Below are 21,222 nucleotides of genomic sequence, written 5' to 3' on the forward strand. Positions count from 1 at the left end.
AAAGATGCCTGGCAGGAGAGTACACCAGGGGATCTGTTTGAACCAAGATCGGGATATTCCTGGCTGGAGAGTGAACCAGGATACTCAGAACTTCGGTTGAAGTTTCAGTTGAACGTTCCTGGCAGGAGAGTACACCAGGAAATTCAAGCTTGTGTTGAAAAGGTGTTTTTGTTTTATTAAGTCTTTTGTTGAAAGTTGAAAATTTGACTTTGCCATCCTAAAATACTTTCTTTCCATATTCTGAAACTTGCCTTATAGAAAGAATATTTAATCTGTCATCATATAGACTGTGAAAGACTCTTCTCCAACATAAGTAAAACTGTATAATAGAACATTTTTGCTTTGCCATCTTTCACAGAATATCAGTGGAAAAGAGACATTGGGCCTCATTACAACTGTGGCGGCCACGGAATGAACGGTGCCGGTAAGGGACGGGCACCGTTCATTCCCGGCCACCACATTACGAGTTCTGCAGCGGGTCCCGCTCTGGACGCCTGGCCAGACCAGACGTGCAGAGCGGGACCCGCTAGCAGTACAGGATGCTAACAACGGGCCCATCATTAACAGGTAAATTGTTAGCATCCTCCCCATTCCAAATGAGCCCTATAGGGGCCCAAATGGGAATGGGGACGTACCGAGTCTGGGTCCCGTGAAAGGGAATTACCGGGCCTTCCAAGGTCGGAATGGCCCGGTAAGTACCCTTTTGCAGGAGATGGACCCGAGTTTGGGGGTAGCCATGCCACTAAAAACGGCATGGCTACCTCCAAACTCGTAATGATGCCCATTGTCATTATCGTTACTGAACTTTGATGAAACAGAGCAATTTTTCTTTTTCCTGAAACAGTTCAGGGGAAGGGAAGCTAAACCCTGGAAACAAGAATTGCTTTGCGGAAATTGTATATATATATATGGTCTTGCACAACTTGGTGAAAGTAAAAACAGAAAGTCTATTGTACCTTTTTCATATTTTTATGTTAGTGTGAGGGACAGAGGTAATTTGGTCGCTAGGTCACTATGCTTCATTTTTAGTTCTATAGGTAGTGACACCCTCTTTTGGTTAGGGCGAGATAGGCCTTTTTCCAACCCCATTTTCTTTTTAATAAATATGGCTATTATTGAGAACCCCACAACTTTGTGTCCACCTCTCATTGCTGACCCCTCACAACACTCTTCACCCAATCCAAAGCAAACGACTAACCAACAAACATCATGGAAATATCCAACAAGAGCCGAACGATTTATCAAGCCTGGAAGCACTGCATCAATCCATTTCCAGATCCTGCAATACCACAATATAATGAACAATGCAACATCATCAACAGCTTCTTCACAGATCAGATAGACAAGATATGGCAACACATAGACAGCTCCAAACACACCAAGGACATCCCAGCCATACCGGCCCTCAACATACCAATATGAACAGAATTTAGGGCAGTGCCTCCAGTATGCCTGGCCAGCACTCTCGCAGGTCTCAAACACACAACATAGAAAATCACTATTCTCCCCTCCACCACTGTGAAGGTCATCAAAGTTGAAGCACTAACACCACTTCTCCAAGTCAACAATGCATCCCTCAGATAAGGCAGTGCACTGAAAGCAGGCAAGATCATACCCCTGCTGAAGGAACCCAAACTTGACCTAGATGACCCGGCCAACTATCGTCCCCATTACACATTTACCCAAACTGATTGAGGTGACCGTCACCATCCATTTGCCTGAACGAATCACTCAGCACAGTCTCCTATAGGTCTACCTATCCGGTTCCTGACCACAATGCAGCACAAAGACTGCCAGCAAACAAGTTACTGATGACACTGTACACCTTAACGGGTCCCCTTGACAAAAATAACCCCTTCTTCCCCGTACTACTTGATGCCATTCCTGCAGTTGGCCAGTAAGCCCTCCTAAATATCCTTTTCACACATACAGGCTTCAATTGAACACTCCTTCTGTGATCCACATCATATCCCTCCAAAAGAGACCAAGTCATCCAGATGTACCCCAACAGATCCCATCACTGCTCAATAACCTGCTGAGTATCACAAGGTTCCATCCTATCCCCTGTCATCTTCAACCTCTACTTGGAACCTTTGGGGGGAACCCCTCACCAACACCAACATCAGGATACACTAATTCTCTGATGATTTGGTAATGATTTGACACACAGCTTTACCTAAACATCAATTGCATTGATGACATCAATTGACTGAAGAACTGCCGGTCCCTCATGCAAGCTTGGATGGAAAGCACCTACCTGAAGCTGAACCCTACAGACACCCTAATTACTTTTCATAGGAAACCTCATTAAGTATACCCAAGTCCAGAATTGGCTGACTGACATCCAGCATGACAGATTCACCCCTCAGCTCTCACCCAGTGCAAATTCTCTCGGCTTTGCTATCAACTGTGACTACTCATTCAAAACACATATTGCCAAGAAGACCCAAGCAACATGTTACCAGCTTGTGCTCCTACACAAAGTCAATCCGCCGAACCGTGGTCCAATCCCATGTGATTTCCCACCTAGAAGGTGGCAATGCCCCACTTGCAGGAGTCCAAGATACCACCTTCGCCCCTTTGAAAGCTATCCAGCATGTTCATCAAAGGACTAAGAAAATATTCAACTACATAACACCCCCAGTCCCCATCATCAAGGAGCTTCACTGACTTGTCCTACCGGCATACATAATGTGCAAGACTGCTTGCATCACTTAAAAGGTGGTTGCAATCGAAACACCACTCTACCTGGCTGAGAAACACACTATCCTTGGAGGGCAGAGCACCACTAGAAGACACAACACTGACAGGCTGGAAACAAAGAACTGCATGGGGGGGAAACAGGAAACAGGCTTTTTTCCTACTATGCATCATGTCTCTGGAATAAGTGGCCAATGTAGATAAAACTTGATGCCTCCATCCTATACTTCAGGAACGACCCGAAGACCCTCTCTCGTAAGCACATTTTGCCAAATACTGATAACTCTGCTCAGTCTTATTCTACTCCCTCCCCTGATCCTCCTACTGATCCAAGCTCCCCTGCTACCTCTGCACCCTACGCGTATGCCCCAGGGTGTGTCTACTTTGCATAGCGCTCTGTTGCTTCCCAGATAGTTTCGCACTTTATAAATCCCATCCACACATACAGAAATGTGGGTCTCCATTATGTAAATGCACAGTGTGGCTAGCCCCAGGGGTGACACCAGAGCACAGTCCATACCACCCTTTATGTATTGCCGGTGGTGTTGAATGAATTGCTAAGCAACTAGCATGAGGGTTTGTCCAAAAGGGGGAGAATGGAACAAACAGAGACCCCCCTCCACCCCCACCACACCAGGGATAGAGATTGCACTTTGTTCTCCTGTACCACCAGGTGGAAATGGAGAGAAAACTGTGAAAAATAATTCTGCTTCTCCTCCCAGCACTTGAAATGAAAGTCCATTGAGGTACTGTAATGAGGGCTCCGATGTTTGTGGTGTCAAGAAATCCTAACAGAGTGAAAATGTTTCCACTCTACAAACAGACGACCATGTGCACATGAGGCCTGAATTCTGGCAAATACTCAGGGGTAGCAACTTCTTTTGGGGTTTTCTCCCTGTAGATCTTCGATTTTCATCTGAATGTTTGTTTTTTCTTAAGGCAGCCCATTTTACTATTCATTTGTTTGGTTAGTATTTAAGTGTTGTCTGGCCTGATTGACACTTATTTTTAGGCATCTTCTTTTCTTTCACTTTTTATGGATTGCATTCTATATTAAAAAACAGCGGCCCATGGCCAGTCTTGCTCACACTAAAAAATATGTTTAAAGGATGCAAAAAAAGTTAGCAGGTTGGTACTACATACAAGGCCAAACAAATAATAATAGACCTACACTGAGGCACAAGAGGTTTATATAGACCATAATGCAAAAATGGTGGTTTATGCCCCACATATGTTATGTGAAGTATGTAGGTGGTTCCCTTAAGCAGGAGCGCCATCTCACCTAATTAATGGACAGACAATGCACCAGTGTTGTCATCAATATGGACACAGGCAGAAGCTCAGGGGACTTTCCTGTTGAATTTCAAAGATAAACCTGCTGATTATTGTATCAATAGTGTGAGATACTTATTGACACTGCAGAACAAATTACTTACCTCTGGTAAGGTTCTTCCTACTGGATGTTCCTCCCACAGATTCCTCATATTTTATATGTCCATATGCTGATTTGCAGCCTCGGAAAAGATTTCAACAGCAGCGTGCTCTGTACAGCATCAAGTCGGTGTCCCTAGACAGTTACCATTCCCACGTCCGACAGCGACGTTGATGATAGTATAAATAGCACGCACTGCACCTGTTGCCTCAGTTCTTAGTTATTCCCTCTTTCTGCAGACCCGACTTGAGGATCATAAAACCCACATGGGCATTGAAAGAGAGAAGTATATATTAAAAATATAACCCATGGTCAAAGAGACTGGGAAAGCAATGAGGAATCTGTGGGAGGAACATCCGGTAGCAAGAACATAACCAGGGGTAATTCATTTGTTCTTCTAATGCATTGAGTGCTCCCACAGATTCCTCATCTTTGATAGACTACCAGAGCAGATTTGAAGGAGATGGGAAAAGTAGATTTTTGTCCCTATTGATTGATGTTGTAAAGCACCGCTCTTTCAAACCGAGCGTCCTGACCCGACAGAGTATCGAAGCAGTAATGCTTCAAGAATGTGTATAGTGGTGACTAGGTAGCAGCTCTACAAATGTGCTGCACTGGAACACCTCTTTGCACAGCAAAGTGATAGCCAGTCATCTGGTGAAATGGGCTCTTAGGCTTTCAGGAACATCCTTTCCCGCAATGGAGTATTACTCCGAAATGCATAGGATGATCCAACGGGGAGAAAAGGTTTGACGGCGTGGCTGAGCCTGTGGCCTGTATAGACAATATTAAGTTGGTCAACTTGCCTGACATTTTATATCCTAGATAAGTAGAAGCTAAGAGTCCTTTTTGGGTCCAGCATGTGTAGCCTCTCTTCATGCTTCGAAAGGTGAGGAGGTGGGTAAAAGCTGGTAGTGTTATTGTCTGTGTCCGATGGAATTCGGACACAACCTTGGGAAGCAAGGATGGATGAACCCTCAAGACTACCTTCGCCTTGGAAAATATTGTAAAAGGAGGTTTACATGACATGGCTTGTAGCTCACTCACTCTGCGAGCAGAAGTGATGGCTACCAAAAAGATTGTTTTCAAAGTTAATAAACTGTGTGGTCAAAATGGAGAGGTTCAAATGGAGCTTCCATTAAGAAGGTTAATATCAGGTTCAAATCCCAGGACGGGACCAGAAAGGGGACCAGTGGGAAAGAATTTGTAAAAACTCATGAGGAATTGAATAACAATTGGCATCTTAAAGTAATAGCCTTGCTCTTGCGTGTGTTCAAAAATGGATATCGCCACCAGGTTACCCTTGACCGTAGCTGCCTGCCGCCCCTGATGGACTAGGTGCAGCAAAAAATTGTGCTCTGTCTCTCAGATCGTCCGCCTTCGTATTCTCTTCTCCGGCTAGGTAAATAGCCGACAGAGAGATCCTGTTTTGTAGTGGCAAAAACCAGAGCTGCATTGCCTCCCTGCACAGTGGTAGTGACCCTACACCATCTCCCTTTTTGAGGTATTGCATGCCCACATTGTTGTCCATCGTTATCAGGACTTTTTTCCCCTGTATGGATGCCAAAAAGGCCCTGAGCGCCAGTCTGATTTCCCTCAGCTCTAAAAGGTTTATGTGTAGTCTGGATTCTGATGAGGACCAAATACTGCTAATCGTGACATCGCTCATTTGGGCTTCCCATCCCAGGAGGGAATAATCTGTCACTACTGTTATCCCAAGCCAGGGTTGCCAAAAAAGCTTGCCCTATCATTCCATCCTCCTCGCAGGCCCACCACAGGAGATCCTGTGTGTACTTGCTCGGGACCTGAGGAAGGTCTGTCATCCTGGCTGAGAATTGTGACCATTGAGATCTGAGGCTCACTGGAGGGAACCCATCTTTAGGCAGGCTTCTGGCACAAGGTTAATGCAGGATGCAATAAGGCCCAGCAACCCCAGAAAGTTGAATGCCAGGAGATGCTGTTTGTTCTGAAATCTCGTAACCTGCAAGAAATGAGCTCTCAACTCGGGAGGCAATGCCTTCCATGAGGAAGAGTCCAGGACCACTCCAATGAATTGCAGCTTTTGGGAAGGTGTCACCTGGGACTTCTTAAAGTTGAGGGAGAAGCCCAGTTTGTGGAGAGAGTGGCAGGTGCTGTTGAGATGTTCCTGGGCCTGTATGGGAAAAGGGACTCTGATCAGCCAATCGTCTAGGTAGGGAAAGATGTATATCTCTCGTGTCCTTAGATTTGCTGCCACTACTGCCATCAACTTGGTGAAGACTCCCAGAGAGAGATCTGTCCGAAAGGCAGTACTCGAAACTGATAGTGAGAACTGCCAGTGGCGAACCTCAGGTACTTTCTGTGCTTGGGATTTATAGGCACATTAAAGTAAGCATCCTGAAGGTCGAGTGACGCCATCCAATCCTGGAGCAGAAGAGTCTGGAGGATCTGCGAAAGAGTGACCATCTTGAATCTATCCTTCCTGAGGAACTTGTTCAATCGTCTCAGGTCCAAGATGGGTCTCAGTCCTCAGTCTTTCCTGTGAACCAGAAAATCCTGGTATTGTTCTGCTACAGGCACTATTTCCACAGCACCTTTCTCCAACACAGAAATAATCTCCTGTAGGAGCGGATCTGGTTCCCAAAGAGATTGCTTGGTCGGGAGACACTTTGAAGGCCTTTTTAGGAATTTGAGACAGTACTCTTGGGTCACTGTCTGTAATGCCCATGCAGCTGAAGTAAGGTAATGCCATTATAGCAGATGTTGGGTCAACCTGCCTCCCACCAGAGTGTTGTGAACAAAGTGCTCAGAGAGGTTTTAAAGCTGTGGCAGAGGGCAGAGATGAGGTGGCTGCCTGAGCAGGTTTCTCCCCACAGCCTCTGGGGGCACGTGAGAACCTGCTTGGTCCTCTTTCAATAGCCTGACCTCTTTGCCTCTGTCCAAAAGAGTAGTAGCAAAATGAACGCCCTCCCCAAGCTTGTGTAGGTGGGCGTAGTTGTGGCAGCTGACAAATGGCTGCCCCTAAAGCCTTACAATCTTGAAGCTTTTGGTGCAAAAAGATTGGCCCATCAAAGGGCATGTCCCGTTACCTTGATTGGGTGTCTGAGGCAAATCCATCCGTAACCATGCAAATCTTCTGATTACCGCACTCAAGCCCATAGACCAACCAATGCAGTTTAATGCATCACTTCTGGGTTGCAGGCACTGGCAGGAAGCCTCCTTGCCATCCCTGATAATATTATTAAATCCCCAGCCTCAGGAATGTTTTCTGCTGCCTGTAAAACGGCCTTCCTTAGATGATATGTGTATTTTGCCAGAGCACAAGATGCACTAATGGCTTTCAGTGTCATGCTTCCCACAGAAAATACCCTCTTGGGTAGTGTATCGTATTTTTGATCCTCTCAATCAGGTGGGATGGTCGGGTAAGTTGCAGCCCCTGAGGTGGAAGCAGCTGCCTGAGCTCCCAAACTCTCTGGAGTAGGGTGTCTGGAGAGAACATCAGGGTCAATATTTCTTCACCAACTCCTTGTTCACAGCAGGAGTGGTGTTGGGTTTTTGACAATTTCATAGAATTTCTTTTTTTAGAACATGGTGGAAAGGTAGCGCAGGCTCCTTAGGAGGGCCTCTATCCAGTAAGGTCATCCTGAGTTATGTCCTTTGCAGGACACCCCCAACCCAAACGTTCTGTTACCCTGCTCCGAACGGTTCTATATGCTGCATGTGGTTGAGGGTTCACATCAGGCGTGTCGAATTCCACCTCACGGGAGGTATCTAGCCCACTGGCATCTTTAACACAAGCAGCTAGGTCCTCTAGATGAGATTGATCAGAGATCAATTCCTCTGCAACTGTAGGTGTTCAATTCTCCCACACTTGGCATTTCTTCTTTATTTTCATACTTTAAATGGTCGACACATCACAAATTCAAGCAAGACACCAATTGTGTTTTTTCTGTGTTTTTTATTTATGTCCTTATGCTTCTGAATTTTATTTTTCACTCACATTGTAACAAAACCTGCAGTCAACACCTCCCCGCCTCAAGGGGACAAAGCATTTAAAATTCCTATTATATATGTGTTTATTTTGCTTTTGTTTTTGCTTTCAAAATAAAAAAGAGGCCTTGTGATAACATACAATGCAAAAGCATCACTCATCAAAACTCCAGACAGCAGATGTGCACACTGCATTTATTCTTCCCCCATTTCCCAGCCCCGCCCCCAGCCAACATTCCAGATTCTTTTTATTTTTTAAAAACGTTTTATTTCATTTCCAATTCGTGCCAAAATGAAAAATGAAATTTCAAAAACCACATCCATTTACCATTGCACCAATGAGCTCTCTTTCCACGTTGTTTTGGTCAAATTTCCAGAAGTATGTGCTCTATGGAAAGTCATTGACTATAAGATATGAATTTTAGTGTTAAAGTTTCAGGCTTGAATACGTTTCTCTTTGAAATGTGCTTTTCTGTTTTTCTTGATAGCGTTTTGCGATTTAGCTTTTTTAAAAAAAAAAAATAGTAAAGAATGCGATGTATTTTGTGGTGGCTGACATCGCATGTTTCTGGGAGTTAATTCAGGGTCCACAATCTGAATGAATGCAATAAACCTTTGATTTATCAACATAAAATTCATAGCCAACTGAATTGTCAGTATATATAGTATGCAGGGGACGTGAGTGTCCACTAATCAGGACACTATTTTTCTGTGCTTATACTTGTGACTTTCAGTGCCAGAGTTGCCTTTTCTCCGCTGCACCTCTGACATTCTGAAACGTTCTCTCTACCATATACTACATTGAATTAACATAAAATACATTTTTAGGTGTGCACTCCATTAATCTGTCCCTTTATACACAAAGAGACAGGATTGTGATATTGGTTTGGGGCTGTGGTTTACAGAGCCGGCATGACCAGAGACATATTAATAGAAGCTAGAAAAACTGGTAAAAAGGTATCATATTAAAACCTAGCGTCTTTGTTTCATAGGACCTTACAAAAAAGTAAACCTGCGGTTATTAAATAAATTTAAGTAAGAGATGAGAACGTTTGTAAAAGGGCACATTTTGAATTAATTTAAAATGTACCCTTTAAACAGTTTTTAAGAACATGTAAGATTGGCACATAGCATCGTGGAATGAATTGCAGTGTTAAATGTTTGGTTTGCTTTTTTTGAAGCAGATAGACAGGTTCTTTAAAAACACAACTACAGGGCAGGATTGTGATACAATGCAGACATCCATTGTGCAATTGTTCATTGGTAGGTATAGAAAAAAAACCTGTTCTTACTTTGGTGCCACATACCATGAAAACATAGGAACAAAATGGTAAAAGTTAGACACTGGGATATTTCTAAAAAAAAATGTGAAAGCGACCATATCCATAACTGAGATATTGGCAAATTCAGAATAATTTGGTATATCATTTACTATAGTGTAATGAGAAGTTTCTGGGTGATGTTTGGTTCATAGAAAACCCCTCAGATTATAAGGACTGCAGTACACTGATAATTCACAAACCATCATTCTTTAATGTTTCCCCATAGTCGGCAAATGGATACCTAGAGTTTTTTCCATGATATTTACCATAAGGTTCCTCAGGGTTCTGGTTGCTTTTTTGGTTGGAATGTGGAGATGTCAGGCCGGTACCCCCATCGCAGACAGGGCTCTGTCCACCAATGGCTGTGTTCCCACAGTTACACCCACAACGATCACTGTCAACGCGAACACATACCTCACGCTACAGAAATGTGCAGAAGCAGGAGTATAGTGGACATTGCCTGGTGATGAATGGTTACCGTGTGCTCGGGTACGAGTGCTCTTGGTTCATCCAGGGAATAGAGTCCTACCTTCATAGTGCAACACCAAAATCATCTCATACTAGGGCCAGTGAGGCCAAAGCTACAATACAAAGACTTGAGCAAGATTCTTCTGCAGAACTGCTTATCAAAGCTGGCATCCATGAAGATGTCAAAATCCACACCAAAGGTGTTTGAAAAAGGTGATTTCACGTGAAATGTTCAGCAGCAAAATACATTGCCAGTGGTTACATGTTTTTACCATGACTCCTAAAAAGCCTTCCCAACTTTTTCTTGGACTTCTCACATGAACTATTCTAATTCCAATCCTAGAATATTTGGGGAATGTGCTTGGTAGTAGTCAGGGTGAATGTTTGCAAAAACAAAGCCCCTTGATGACATTTTCACTGGATACCAAAAATAAAGATCACTTTGCAATCTTGCATATTTGCACAAGGGAGAGGGTCCTGGTGAAGCCATTTGCTGATCCTTTGACCCTGGATAATTGGGCTTCTAGATTCCCAGGTAAAGAGCCTCCATTGTCACTTTTGAGCAAGAAAAAGGAAAAGGAAAATGAATGGCCAAACCATCCTCGATTTGGTTCCACTGCTCTGGTTTTTAACTCAAATTAAAGGTCCTTCTGTCCACCAGGCACGGATTTCCTTTTCCACCTTTGATGGTTGATGGAAGACCACAGAAAGAAAAGAAAAAGCTGGTTCAGATGCAAAAAGGAATCCATGTTAGATAAAATAATTAGTCAGTATGAAAAGCAATATTTTGGGGATCCACAAAACATTGTTGGACAGGAAACTCTTTTAAGGACAGAAGTCATGAAGCCAAAAGCGGGCTCCACAAGAACATCGATAACAAGCTTGTAATTTCAGAAGATGGTGGCTTTTTAATGGGTGAAGCAAACTGGACCAAATAGTTTAATAGAATCTCAAAATAAAGAACGATAAAGCCCATTGTCCTCTGCAGGCATCGCCTATATCATGAAAACAAATGTGCCTTGAAGTGTGCTTTATTCCATAAGGGGTATGTTTCCCAAACATATCTAAAACTAAAAAAAGAGGGGAAGAGGGAGCATTTTCAGTCTATCCAGATCTTTTCTGAAACATTACTTCCATTTTGAATTTGCTTCTGTTCCGGCTGATCTGTTTATAGGGCAATGAATGTGGGACCTGAGAGGCATTGTCCAATAGTACACTGCCATGTTCACCATTTTCTATGTGCCATTCTCACAGTGAAATCAAAGAAAGATCAGCTGGCAGGAACATGAAGAAAATGAGAATGTATCTTTAAACGTAGTGCCCAAGTTAGGTCTTTAATTTCCCTTGAAGGAGAAATAGAGTCTTCAAGGAGTCACTTGTCTCGCTCTACCCCAAGCCAACCTGCCTGCAGAAGTATCCACTGCTGGTCAGAAATGTCCAGAAATCTCAGTATGCCACCATGACTAGTCCAAATCGTCCTACCCATTGTGTGTGGTAAATTCATGTGCTTTCAGGCCAAGTCTGCACTGTTACTATTAGCCTAAACTCAGATGTATGTTTCTTTGATGTCAGGTTCACCCATAATTGGCACAGAGGCGAGTTCATGTAGGCGACAATCGCTCAGTGATCCATGTATTTAAGACTGCCTAAAACCCCCAAAGCATCTGGTTATAGTGAGTGGAGTGCAATAGGGAATAAATGAAGTCATCCTTAGTTTTTGAAACTCTAGAGGATAAACATGTCTCCCAGAACAGGCTGCTTAAAGTAGTACTTGAGGAGCTCCTTTGTTTAATGTTTGATAAACAGGACCACATACCCTACTCCCCTGCTAGAAAAATGGTGATTGGTGAAAAGGTAAGATCCTGCTTGGGATATCTTTGAGCACAAAAGGTGAAAGAGGTAATTTTTTATTTTTTATTTTTTGTGTGTGTTTTATTTGTAATTTATGTAGTGCTTTACACCAAAGCGCTGAACAACGTACACTTACAGTACACATATAGTAAAATAACCGAATATACAAACTGTCATCTTAAGACTGGAGAAGGTAGTTATTAAGAGAGGTGCGAAATACGGAATAAGAAGAAATGGAGCGAAGAACAAGGGGAAGAGAGTTCCAGTGATAAGGAGTAAGCAACAAAACAGGACGAAACTGCGCCTGAGCACAGGCGAGTCGAAGAAATGATAACAAGAATTGAGTCTCAGAACGTAAAACTCGAGAAGGGACATAAAAGGACACAAGAGATGAAAGATACAGAGATGCAAGTCCATAGAGAGCTTTAAATACAACACAACGAAAATGTAAGGCATGAGTGAAATGGTAGCAATCCAATAGACGATAGTGACAGTGAACTAGAATCAAGAGGAGAAAGTAAATATAACAAACGGACAGAAGCATTAAAGACAGACTTTAACAGAGCCAAAAGAGAACGGGGAGACCCAAGAGTAAGGTAGAGCAGTAGAATAGACGTGAGAAAATGTGCAAAGAAATCAGAAGTTTATTGGCGTTAAAAGTGAGAAAAGGACGAGCTTTCAGAATATTGAAAAGGTGATAAAGACAGGAGCGAGATACAGGTCCAGATATGATTACAAAAAGTTAAGTCAGTATCAAGATGGAGACCAAGATTACAAGCAGAGTCAGCAATAGGAAGAAAAGAAGATGGGAAAGAAACAGAAGGAGAGGAAGAAGGAGAGGAAGAGTGTTAGCAGTGTTAGTGTTACCAGTTTTGGTAGTGTTCAGAACGAGAAAGTGATAAGACATCCTCGTTTTGATGGCTGCAAGGCAAGAAGCAAGATTGTTGTGAATAGAAGACGTGAAAGAGGAGAAAGACAGAAAGAGTTGGGTATCATCCGCATAAAAATGATTGGGGATACCGAAGGATGCAATAATATCTGCTAAAGGGGACATTAAAAGATAAAAGGAAAGGTCCCAGAACAGAACCCTGGGGAACACCATGAAGAAGTGGTGAAGTATTAGAAGAGGCCGCAGTCCACGTGAATGAGTCTGTGCAATTCGATAGATTGTCACAAAACCATAGTGGCAGAGCATAGTTTGTGTCTAGAGAATGGATGCAAAAGTGGCAAGTGCCACTGCCATGAGAGTATAGAAAACACCCAGCTCTGCTCCCCCCACCATGTGAAGTACAGAGCAGAGGCAGGCCCAGCATACACAAGGAGATGGCTCATGAAATGACACCATCCCTCATGCAATCATGGTAGCGACCTTCTGAATGAATGCCCACAGCCCATGGTGACGCTAGTGGGGCTTATGTGTGAGTTTCAGGGACAATTGTGGGAAGAGCCTAATAGAGATATCTGTCTAATGTAGGAGCCTCATTTGTGGGAGGCGATATGGGACAATATGTTCACAATGTTTTGCTCGAGATGATGTTGCACAGATTCCAGTGAAGGAGTACTCCTTCGGATAAGCTTTGAGGTATTCTAGATGGTGAGAATATTGTGCCTGCCTACTGGGAACCTAGCACTGAATACACATAGGTTGTGTGGGGGCACCAGTACTGTTTATTGGAATAGGCGTTTAAGACAGAGATGTATGTAGCCAAGGGTCATGTGATATTTATTTCACCACCCTTGAGATGTTCATGAGAGTAAACCACTTGCCATAGTCCTCTAAAGGGGCTCAGTCTGCTGAGTCCTAGAGGGTGGGGGGCGGATGCGAGCATAAACATGCTTATGTCAACATGGATGGGTCTTTCCTTTCAAGTCAAAGGAGATCAGGTTTTGGTGTTTGAAGAAGGTACAAGTGCTCAAGAACAGAAATTCAGAAAGATATGTGAACCCCATTTTTTCCCCAGCCCCCATCTTGAAGGACACCAGTAGAGCACCTCACACAATAGCATCTGATGTACCCCAAGTGGAAGTAACTTAGTTTCCCAAAGAAACCCACCCTGGTGTCTGAGGGCCTGACCTCATGACCTGAGGCCTACCTAATTTATGTATTCAATCGGATTTTCATAGTGTGGCTTTGAGCCTTAATGACAGGCCAGAGTGACCTGGGAAAACATTGTACAAGATCACAGGCAGCATAGGGGCTAATTAAATATTATAGGGAGCAGTTCCCGCTAAATCGTCCTCAGGGTTAATTCCAAAATAGGACACAAGTAGATACTTTGAAAGCAGAACTAATGACAAAACGTAAGCATCATGGATGGGATATTGTCTACGTGGTGGCTAGAAAGAGACATGGCCCCTTTGGTATTGGGTGCCATGCAGTTATCTGATCTCATGTGAGAGCACATGCTTGGTTTCTCACCAAGCATTGAATGTCCCCTGATCAGCATCATCGAGTACATCCTGGGATTGAAAGAACTGCCCTCTGGTTTTGTAAACGCTCTAATGCAGCCAGGCCTCTGGATTAACCAGGGTCGGCGTTGGCACGAAGAGCAAAGAAAGAGTGGTAGGGCGACCTCTGGCGCTGATAGATAACTCACCATTATTGGGGATTTTGCTCTTGCTGTTGGCGCTAACAGTCAGAATGGCCCTTTCACAGTAGCAACACTGAAAAAGTCCCCTTTGGAGGACAGAAAAGGGCGGGGCTGCGAGACGGAAGGGATAGACTAGGCTAGCGTTGGAAGACAAAGAACGGAATAACTTTTAACCCAGTTGCTGTCATCCATGAGCCAAAGAACTTAACACCACCGTTCCTGCAGAAGAAGAGAGAGATATCTAAGGCTAATTTCTTATCCTTTGCTTTGCCAGTAGAAATTATCCATTTGTGTTATGGGGAATAGGTGTAAAGCTTGTGTGCCCACGCTTCGTCATTTCAGCCGCTGGCCAAGCCAATCAAGTGTGTAAAATGGCTGTATTGCCTTTCTTGGTGTGTTGTGTCCTGCTCAGGCACATTTACAAAGTGCAAGATAACCTCCACGTGAGATAACACAATCTACATGGAACATGTAGGGATAACAACAACAAAAAATGATGTCAGGGACCACAAGTTTGATGTAAAAAAAAGGTCACGAAGAGTAAGGTCTGTTAAATCTTCAGCCCCATCAAGTGTCGGATAGATGTCAGTTTGGGGCGTGATCCTCCAATCAGGTGGATGTGCGCAGGGGGTGTAAGGAGGAGCCTGACATCAGCACATTCCAAATGGAAAAAAGCCCAGAATTTGTTGGCCCCCGCCTGACATTGCAGAGGGTAGGTCTGAGTACTGAATAGACCCTAAGAGCTACAGTACATTTCTTTAAAACAGTACCATTTTCCCCTAAAAAGAGGGCAAATGTTTCCCATCCCACGCGGCAAACACATTCTCATACAGGCAAGAGTAGCTCACTTGTAAAGCAAGACAATAATTGCTGTTCTTCTGGTGAGCTTCCTATGGGATTATGGAGAATAAAAAAGGAGACACCCATTATGACGATAAAGAGGGAAGGACTGCGTCATGAGAAATTTGCCTTATGAGCACTAAGGATGAAAATGTCCAATGGATTGTAAGAATATGTGGTTTTCTGTGATTCATAAATACTGTTTATAAAATGAAAGATAAACGATTATTAAATAATAACCTGCATTATATTATCGTTGTTATCCATCATCATCAGTATTATGGTTGTTAGTGCTCTTGATGATAATAATATTGGTATATGTCATGTTTTTGCACCTCTGGCCAATCGTTTCTGAATAAAGGAGATTTTACAGAACTTTCACCAGGATTGTGACATAGTAATTCCATTTAAGTAATTAACAAGTTATTGGCTTAAATTGGATAACAGAAGAAAAATAAAATAAGATTGAAATGGCATGTTTATCTAATGTATTTCTTTAATCTGATGTGCATTGTTGCGGGTTCTTCAATATTACCCATTAATTTGTTAAGTGAAAAACTTGTCATAATGGATTTGTTGCAATCCTTTCGTCACCATAGTAGTTTGTCAACGTACTCTTCATATTCACATGGATTCACCGGAGGGAGGACATATAAGAGTAATTTACAGCAGCATTGGACGAGACGCAACCAGAATAACCAAAACGATTGCAGATCCCGGTGGAGTTCAGGCAAGAGATTCCAAAATCAACCTTGCAATGGGTGGTCAATAAACCCTAGACATCTTGCTGAAGAGAGCGGAGAAAGGGAGATTGAATTAATAAGGAAAGCCAGCAGAAGTGCTTGTTGCAGAGGCCCGGTCCACAGTTCCAACTGAAACATGTTAGCGCCTTTGCAGAGTCTTTTGGCAATTATACAGTTTTGAAACATCCAAGTAAACAATTCTACGGGGAGGACTAAATGCTCAAATCTGCTGCCACTGCGTGTGCATGTTCGCCTGTCAGCATCTATTCATGGATGGATGTTATAGCACCATTCAGTATTAAGGTTGCCTAAGGGTTTGTATCCTCTTGAAACACCACAGCAGTATCTTTTTCTGATAAGGTGTCCAAGAGGCACTGCATCCCAAGGACACTTTGGAGGTTTTCTCCTTCTAAGCGCTCTTTCGGCGCCAGTGCACTTGACACTTATTTTGGTGATCCTAGTCTTGTAGGATTCTTTTCATTGTGCTGCCTACAACACCTAGTTAGGGGCCTGTGGCCCTGCCCTGTAAGCCTCTTCTGGTGCCCTTGACCCCGATCGGCTGCATCAGGTGTCCATGCCTTCAAATGTCCCATTTGCTATTAATGCTCTCAAATGTCCCTTCTGGTGTCCCTGCCCTTAATGGACTTTTTAGGCGTCCCTTTCCTCGAAGAACTCTTCTGCAACCGCAGCCCTCAAACACTTCTCCTGGTGACCCACTCCTCACATATCTCTTTTTATCTCACTGCACTCACAGGTCTCAATTGTTGTCCCTACGCGTAGGGGTCCCAACTAGTGTTCCTGCCCTCAGCACTTTCTTCTGGATGTCTGCCCTCAAAGACCTCCTCTGATGTCAAAGCTCTTAAAAATGTCTTTTGGCAATACTCTCCATAGGGACCCTCTTAGTGCCATGGTCCTCAAATGCCTCTCTTAGTACCCCTGCTGTAAGTGTTTTCTTATGATGTCGCTGCCCTCAAAAGCTGCACTTCTCCTGGTGACCCACTCCTCACAGATCTCTTTTTGTCCCACTGCACTCACAGGTCTCAATTGGTGTCCCCACCCTTAGGGGTCCCAACTAGTGTTCCTGCCCTCAGCACTTTCTTCTGGATGTCTGACCTCAAAGACCTCCTCTGGTGTCAAAGCTCTTAAAAATGTCTTTTGGCAATACTCTCCATCGGGACCCTTCTAGTGCCATGGTCCTCAAATGACTCTCTTAGTACCACTGCTGTAAGTATTTTCTTATGATGTCGCTGCCCTCAAAAGCTGCACTTCTGTTCCTGCCCTCAGAGTGTCCTTACTCTCTGGGGTTTCTTCTGGTGCCCTACCTTTAAACATCTCTTTGTGTGCCCCTGCCCACAAGCTCCTCCAACGACAAGCAATAGTTTAGCTCCATTCAACACCGATCAAATGACCGTGGGCTGAATTTAGTAGCCTTAACTTTTGTGCCCCTGTCCATCTTGCACTTTTCCTTAGCCCATGTCTTATTTGGTGTCTCTTTCTTGTCTCGGCAGGATAGCTTAGAGGCAAGGTGATCGCCTTGGAAGCAAGACAAGTAGCAACACAGGTTCGATCCCCGGGTCTCCGCTTAAAACCTCTGAGTATTAAGCGCGTTATAAATAACTTATCATATCATATGTATGTAACAATGTGCTAAGTCTTACTGTTAACCACCAAAGTCACGTTCACAAAAAACAGCTTCATTGAAATGTATTTGTATCCACCAGACGAGGAACAGGTGTGAGTACCATCTGTTCAGAGAGAACACAGAATGCTTCTGGGTTTAGGGCAAGCGTCTGCCGTGCTGGGGCCAGCTCAAGGTAGTCCTGTCATTGGAAGCTACTCATGGGAGGTGGGTGTACGTGTGTAGATTAAGAACATGAAGCTATCACTCTAAACCTGAGTCACTTAATGGCTTGTACTTGATATGATGAAATTATATGATAGTTTATTTATATAGCGCCTATACACAATGTGTTTCAAAGCGCTTCAAGGAAAGGGAGGGAACAAGGGAAAATACAATGACATTCTTACAGGCCATGAACAGTTAGGATGTGAAATTAACTATCGTGGTCGGCCTGACGACATTTCAGATAGTGCAAGAGCTAAGACATAGATAAGGAAGGAAGGGGGAGAATGGGAAGGAAATGGAGACAGGTGACTACCATACTAGGCCTGACGACATTTCTGGTAGAGCCGGAGAAAAACAAAAGGTGAGGGAGAGGGGTGCAGAAAGGGAGGGGAGGAACAAAACAAGCGACTATCGTACTAGGCCTGACAACGTTTCAGATAGTGCTAGAGGGAGGTTGGGGGGAACAGTAAGGGGATGGGGGAGCGACAGACGAGGTTGCTATCATCCTAGAGCTTACTCAAAGAACCCGGCACCACTGACAAGAGTTTCAGATTCAGTCATTCCTCTCAGTAGAAGGAGCATGGTTTCTAATGGATGATGGGGCCGCAAAGTGTCCCTTCACTGCAATTCGCCCAAGAGGCAGTGTAATCATGAGTTGACCACCGCCCCTACCAATGAGAGCAGGAGATAAAGGGTTAATCACAGTGGAGACTATTTTAGAGATGGGGACAGTGAATGTCCTTGTAATGGGATCAGAGAGAATTGCCTAGTGGTAAGAGTAGAGAATGGCTTACTGATGATAAGAGAGGATGCCCTATTGGTGAGAGCAGATTATGGCCCTGTGATGTGATGGGAGTGTGCAAAGGCCTGGCTAGGTTGAGTGGTGAGAGCAGAGAACATAATAGTGGTGATAGCAGAGAACAGACTAGAGGTCAGGGTAGAGTATACCCAAGTTCTAGGAATAGAGTATACCCGATCCGTGAAACTACAGATGGGTAAGGAGAGTATACTGCAGATGTGAGAGACGAGTACATTATATAGACTGCCCTGAGTGCAGCATATGACCTAGAGGTGACAGAGTATACAGGAATAGTGAGCCAGAATAAACCCAAGCGGCAAGAAAAGAGTGCAACCTCGGGGTGAGTGCAGAGAATACACTAGCTGTCAGTTCTCAGCACACCCTAATGGGAAGTGCATAGAACAGGCTAGTGAACATGTCAGGGTATACCCTCGTTTTAAGTGCAGGGTGCAGGATGGCACTCCAGTATTAAGTGCATGAAATCCACTGATGGTGAGTGCACAGTAGCAACAGGAGACCCCATTATAGTAAGAGCACGTAATGTCCTTGTTGTGAGTCTACTATAGTATTGTGTCAGTGCACGCTCTGATGATGAGGACATGGTGACCAAGAGTGGTGAATGCAGGGCACACTCTAACAGTAAGTATAAGAGATTCACCAATATTAAGTGTCCGCTATATGCCAGTCGCTGAAGAAGAGTTCCCTTTAGTGGTGGGAGCAAAGTATAGGTTAGTGGAAAATGCAGGGCCATTCCCGGTGGTGAAGTAGGGTATGCATTAGTGACGGGAGTGGACCAGTGCCATGTGGTGGGCATAAGGAATGGCATAGTGACCCTCCAGGTTGCTGGGCAGTACTAGTGTCCTAGATTACTGACCTAACATTTGGGTTTAAAGCGGGAAAGTTAGCATAGGCGCCTTCTCAGAAAACGCTCCAGAATCACCACATTTGTTTTCCAAGTCTTGCTTACATCATGGATGTCTTTCTAAGATTTTCAGTGAGGAATGTTTCAGGAACAGCTGATTTGATTTCAAAACACTCAGCACTAGAGAGCAGAGATGGGCCCTGGAAGAAACTACCTCCTACATCACTTTGAACATCCTGAAGGACAATTTAACACAGTACATGTTTACTTCATCTTTTAAGCTTTTTCCCATAAGCCATAGTGATACACCTAACCACGTGGTGACTCTTCGGCTGCACAGGAGTGACCTTTTAGGAAGGGGAACATGAAGCGTGGAAGCAGCTACAACCAATGCCCCAGCAGCATAAACGCCAGGATCATCTCCCCAAACACGAATAGTGCCAATGACTGGATGCCTACAGCTGCCATATGGCAGTGCCGAGGAGCACCCATGTCAGGGTGAGACAATGAGGCATAGGGCACTCAAGGGGCACTCACGGGGCAATCCTCAAGGCCAAAAAGATCAGTAGGGGCATGGGCAGGTTACTCGTCAATTCATGTGTAGCACCTAACTGATGGACCACAGTGTCTTTCGAAGCCTCCTACTCAACGCTCATTGGTACTAAAAGTCACAGGGCATTTAATCAACTCCTGAATAACATTGTGAAAGGCCCAGAGCTAGTAATCTGCAGGCGGGGGAATGATCGTGGCTCTTGTGCAAGAAATGAGGTCCAGTTCCTGAAGTTCCCATTGTCAAACTGTGGAGAGGACCAGTGCAACCCAAGCACCCTTCAGTCCTCATTGTGTGATGATGAAAAGTGCAATGGTAGAAAATATTGGAATGCACATGCGCATACTTGATGTGTGGCATGACTGTGAGTCCCTTGAGGGCAAGTCCGGCAGATGGTTCACTGCCTGCGGTCAAGCAGTGCCCAAATTATTGGTGTGATATGTCAAAATGCTCTGTGCCATGTTCAACCAGCGCACAGAGCCCAGTGCAGCTCGAGAGCCGGAAGTCCTGCCTCCTTGGCCCTTCCTTAGTCCAGGGCGTGCTGTCCTCAGGGGTGCGCACAGGGTACAGTATGCTGGATCGGTGGTAGGAATGCACCATGCACCCCAGGTGGTTCCACTTAGGGGAGGGATCATGTGCTATTTCTCCGTCAGGGAGATGCGAAGGATGCGCTGAAGCTCCTCCTCTTCCTGTTGTTTCCTGCGTTCTGCTTCCTCCTGCTCCTTGGCAGAGAGCTCCATGGCCAGGCGGAGCTGCTCATCGTAAGAGACAAATAGCCTGCTGGTGCCGTTGGGCCGGGGGCTTCGAGGCTGTGGGGCTTGGGGCGGAGTGTGCTGAGGAGTCCTGCAGAGAAAAGGAACATCAGGTCAGTGATTGCCATGACTTTATATGTACACATACACACATATGATATGATATGAAATGGCATTTATAACACGCCCATGCACAAGTGTTTCAAGGCGCGTCGAGGCAAGGGAGGGGCAACAGAAGGAAGACGGACAATGATCCTACTAGGCCAGGTGTCATTCAGATCGCGCAAAGTGCATGGGAAGGGGAAGGTGCAGGGGGAGAAAGGGGAGGGGACAGTGCAATACATTGGATAATAAAATAAATGACAAAAGTAGAAAAACGGCCAGCAGGTGGCAAGTGCACGGTTAAGTGCAGACATCAGGTGTCAAGTGCTGGTAGTGGGCATGTAGGGATACAGAGAACAGTCCCCAAGTGCAGGGGTTGCCAGGAAGGCAGTGCA

General features: G+C 44.5%; 1 protein-coding gene across 2 annotated transcripts in view; it reads right to left on the minus strand.

Annotated features, from left to right (window-relative positions):
• Window positions 1-8,343: 8,343 nt before the first annotated feature.
• The window catches only part of ANKRD13B (ankyrin repeat domain 13B), a 598,589-nt gene continuing 585,710 nt past the window's right edge, over window positions 8,344-21,222 (minus strand). For both annotated transcript variants that reach the window (XM_069615263.1, XM_069615264.1), the window contains exon 15: window positions 8,344-20,816. In XM_069615263.1, the coding sequence (XP_069471364.1) occupies window positions 20,623-20,816 (194 nt within the window). In that variant the 3' untranslated portion in view covers window positions 8,344-20,622. The remainder of the gene's footprint in view (window positions 20,817-21,222) is intronic.

This window comes from Ambystoma mexicanum, chromosome 9, assembly GCF_040938575.1.
Source record: "Ambystoma mexicanum isolate Mex_15411 chromosome 9, UKY_AmexF1_1, whole genome shotgun sequence".
Classification (NCBI taxonomy): domain Eukaryota; kingdom Metazoa; phylum Chordata; class Amphibia; order Caudata; family Ambystomatidae; genus Ambystoma; species Ambystoma mexicanum.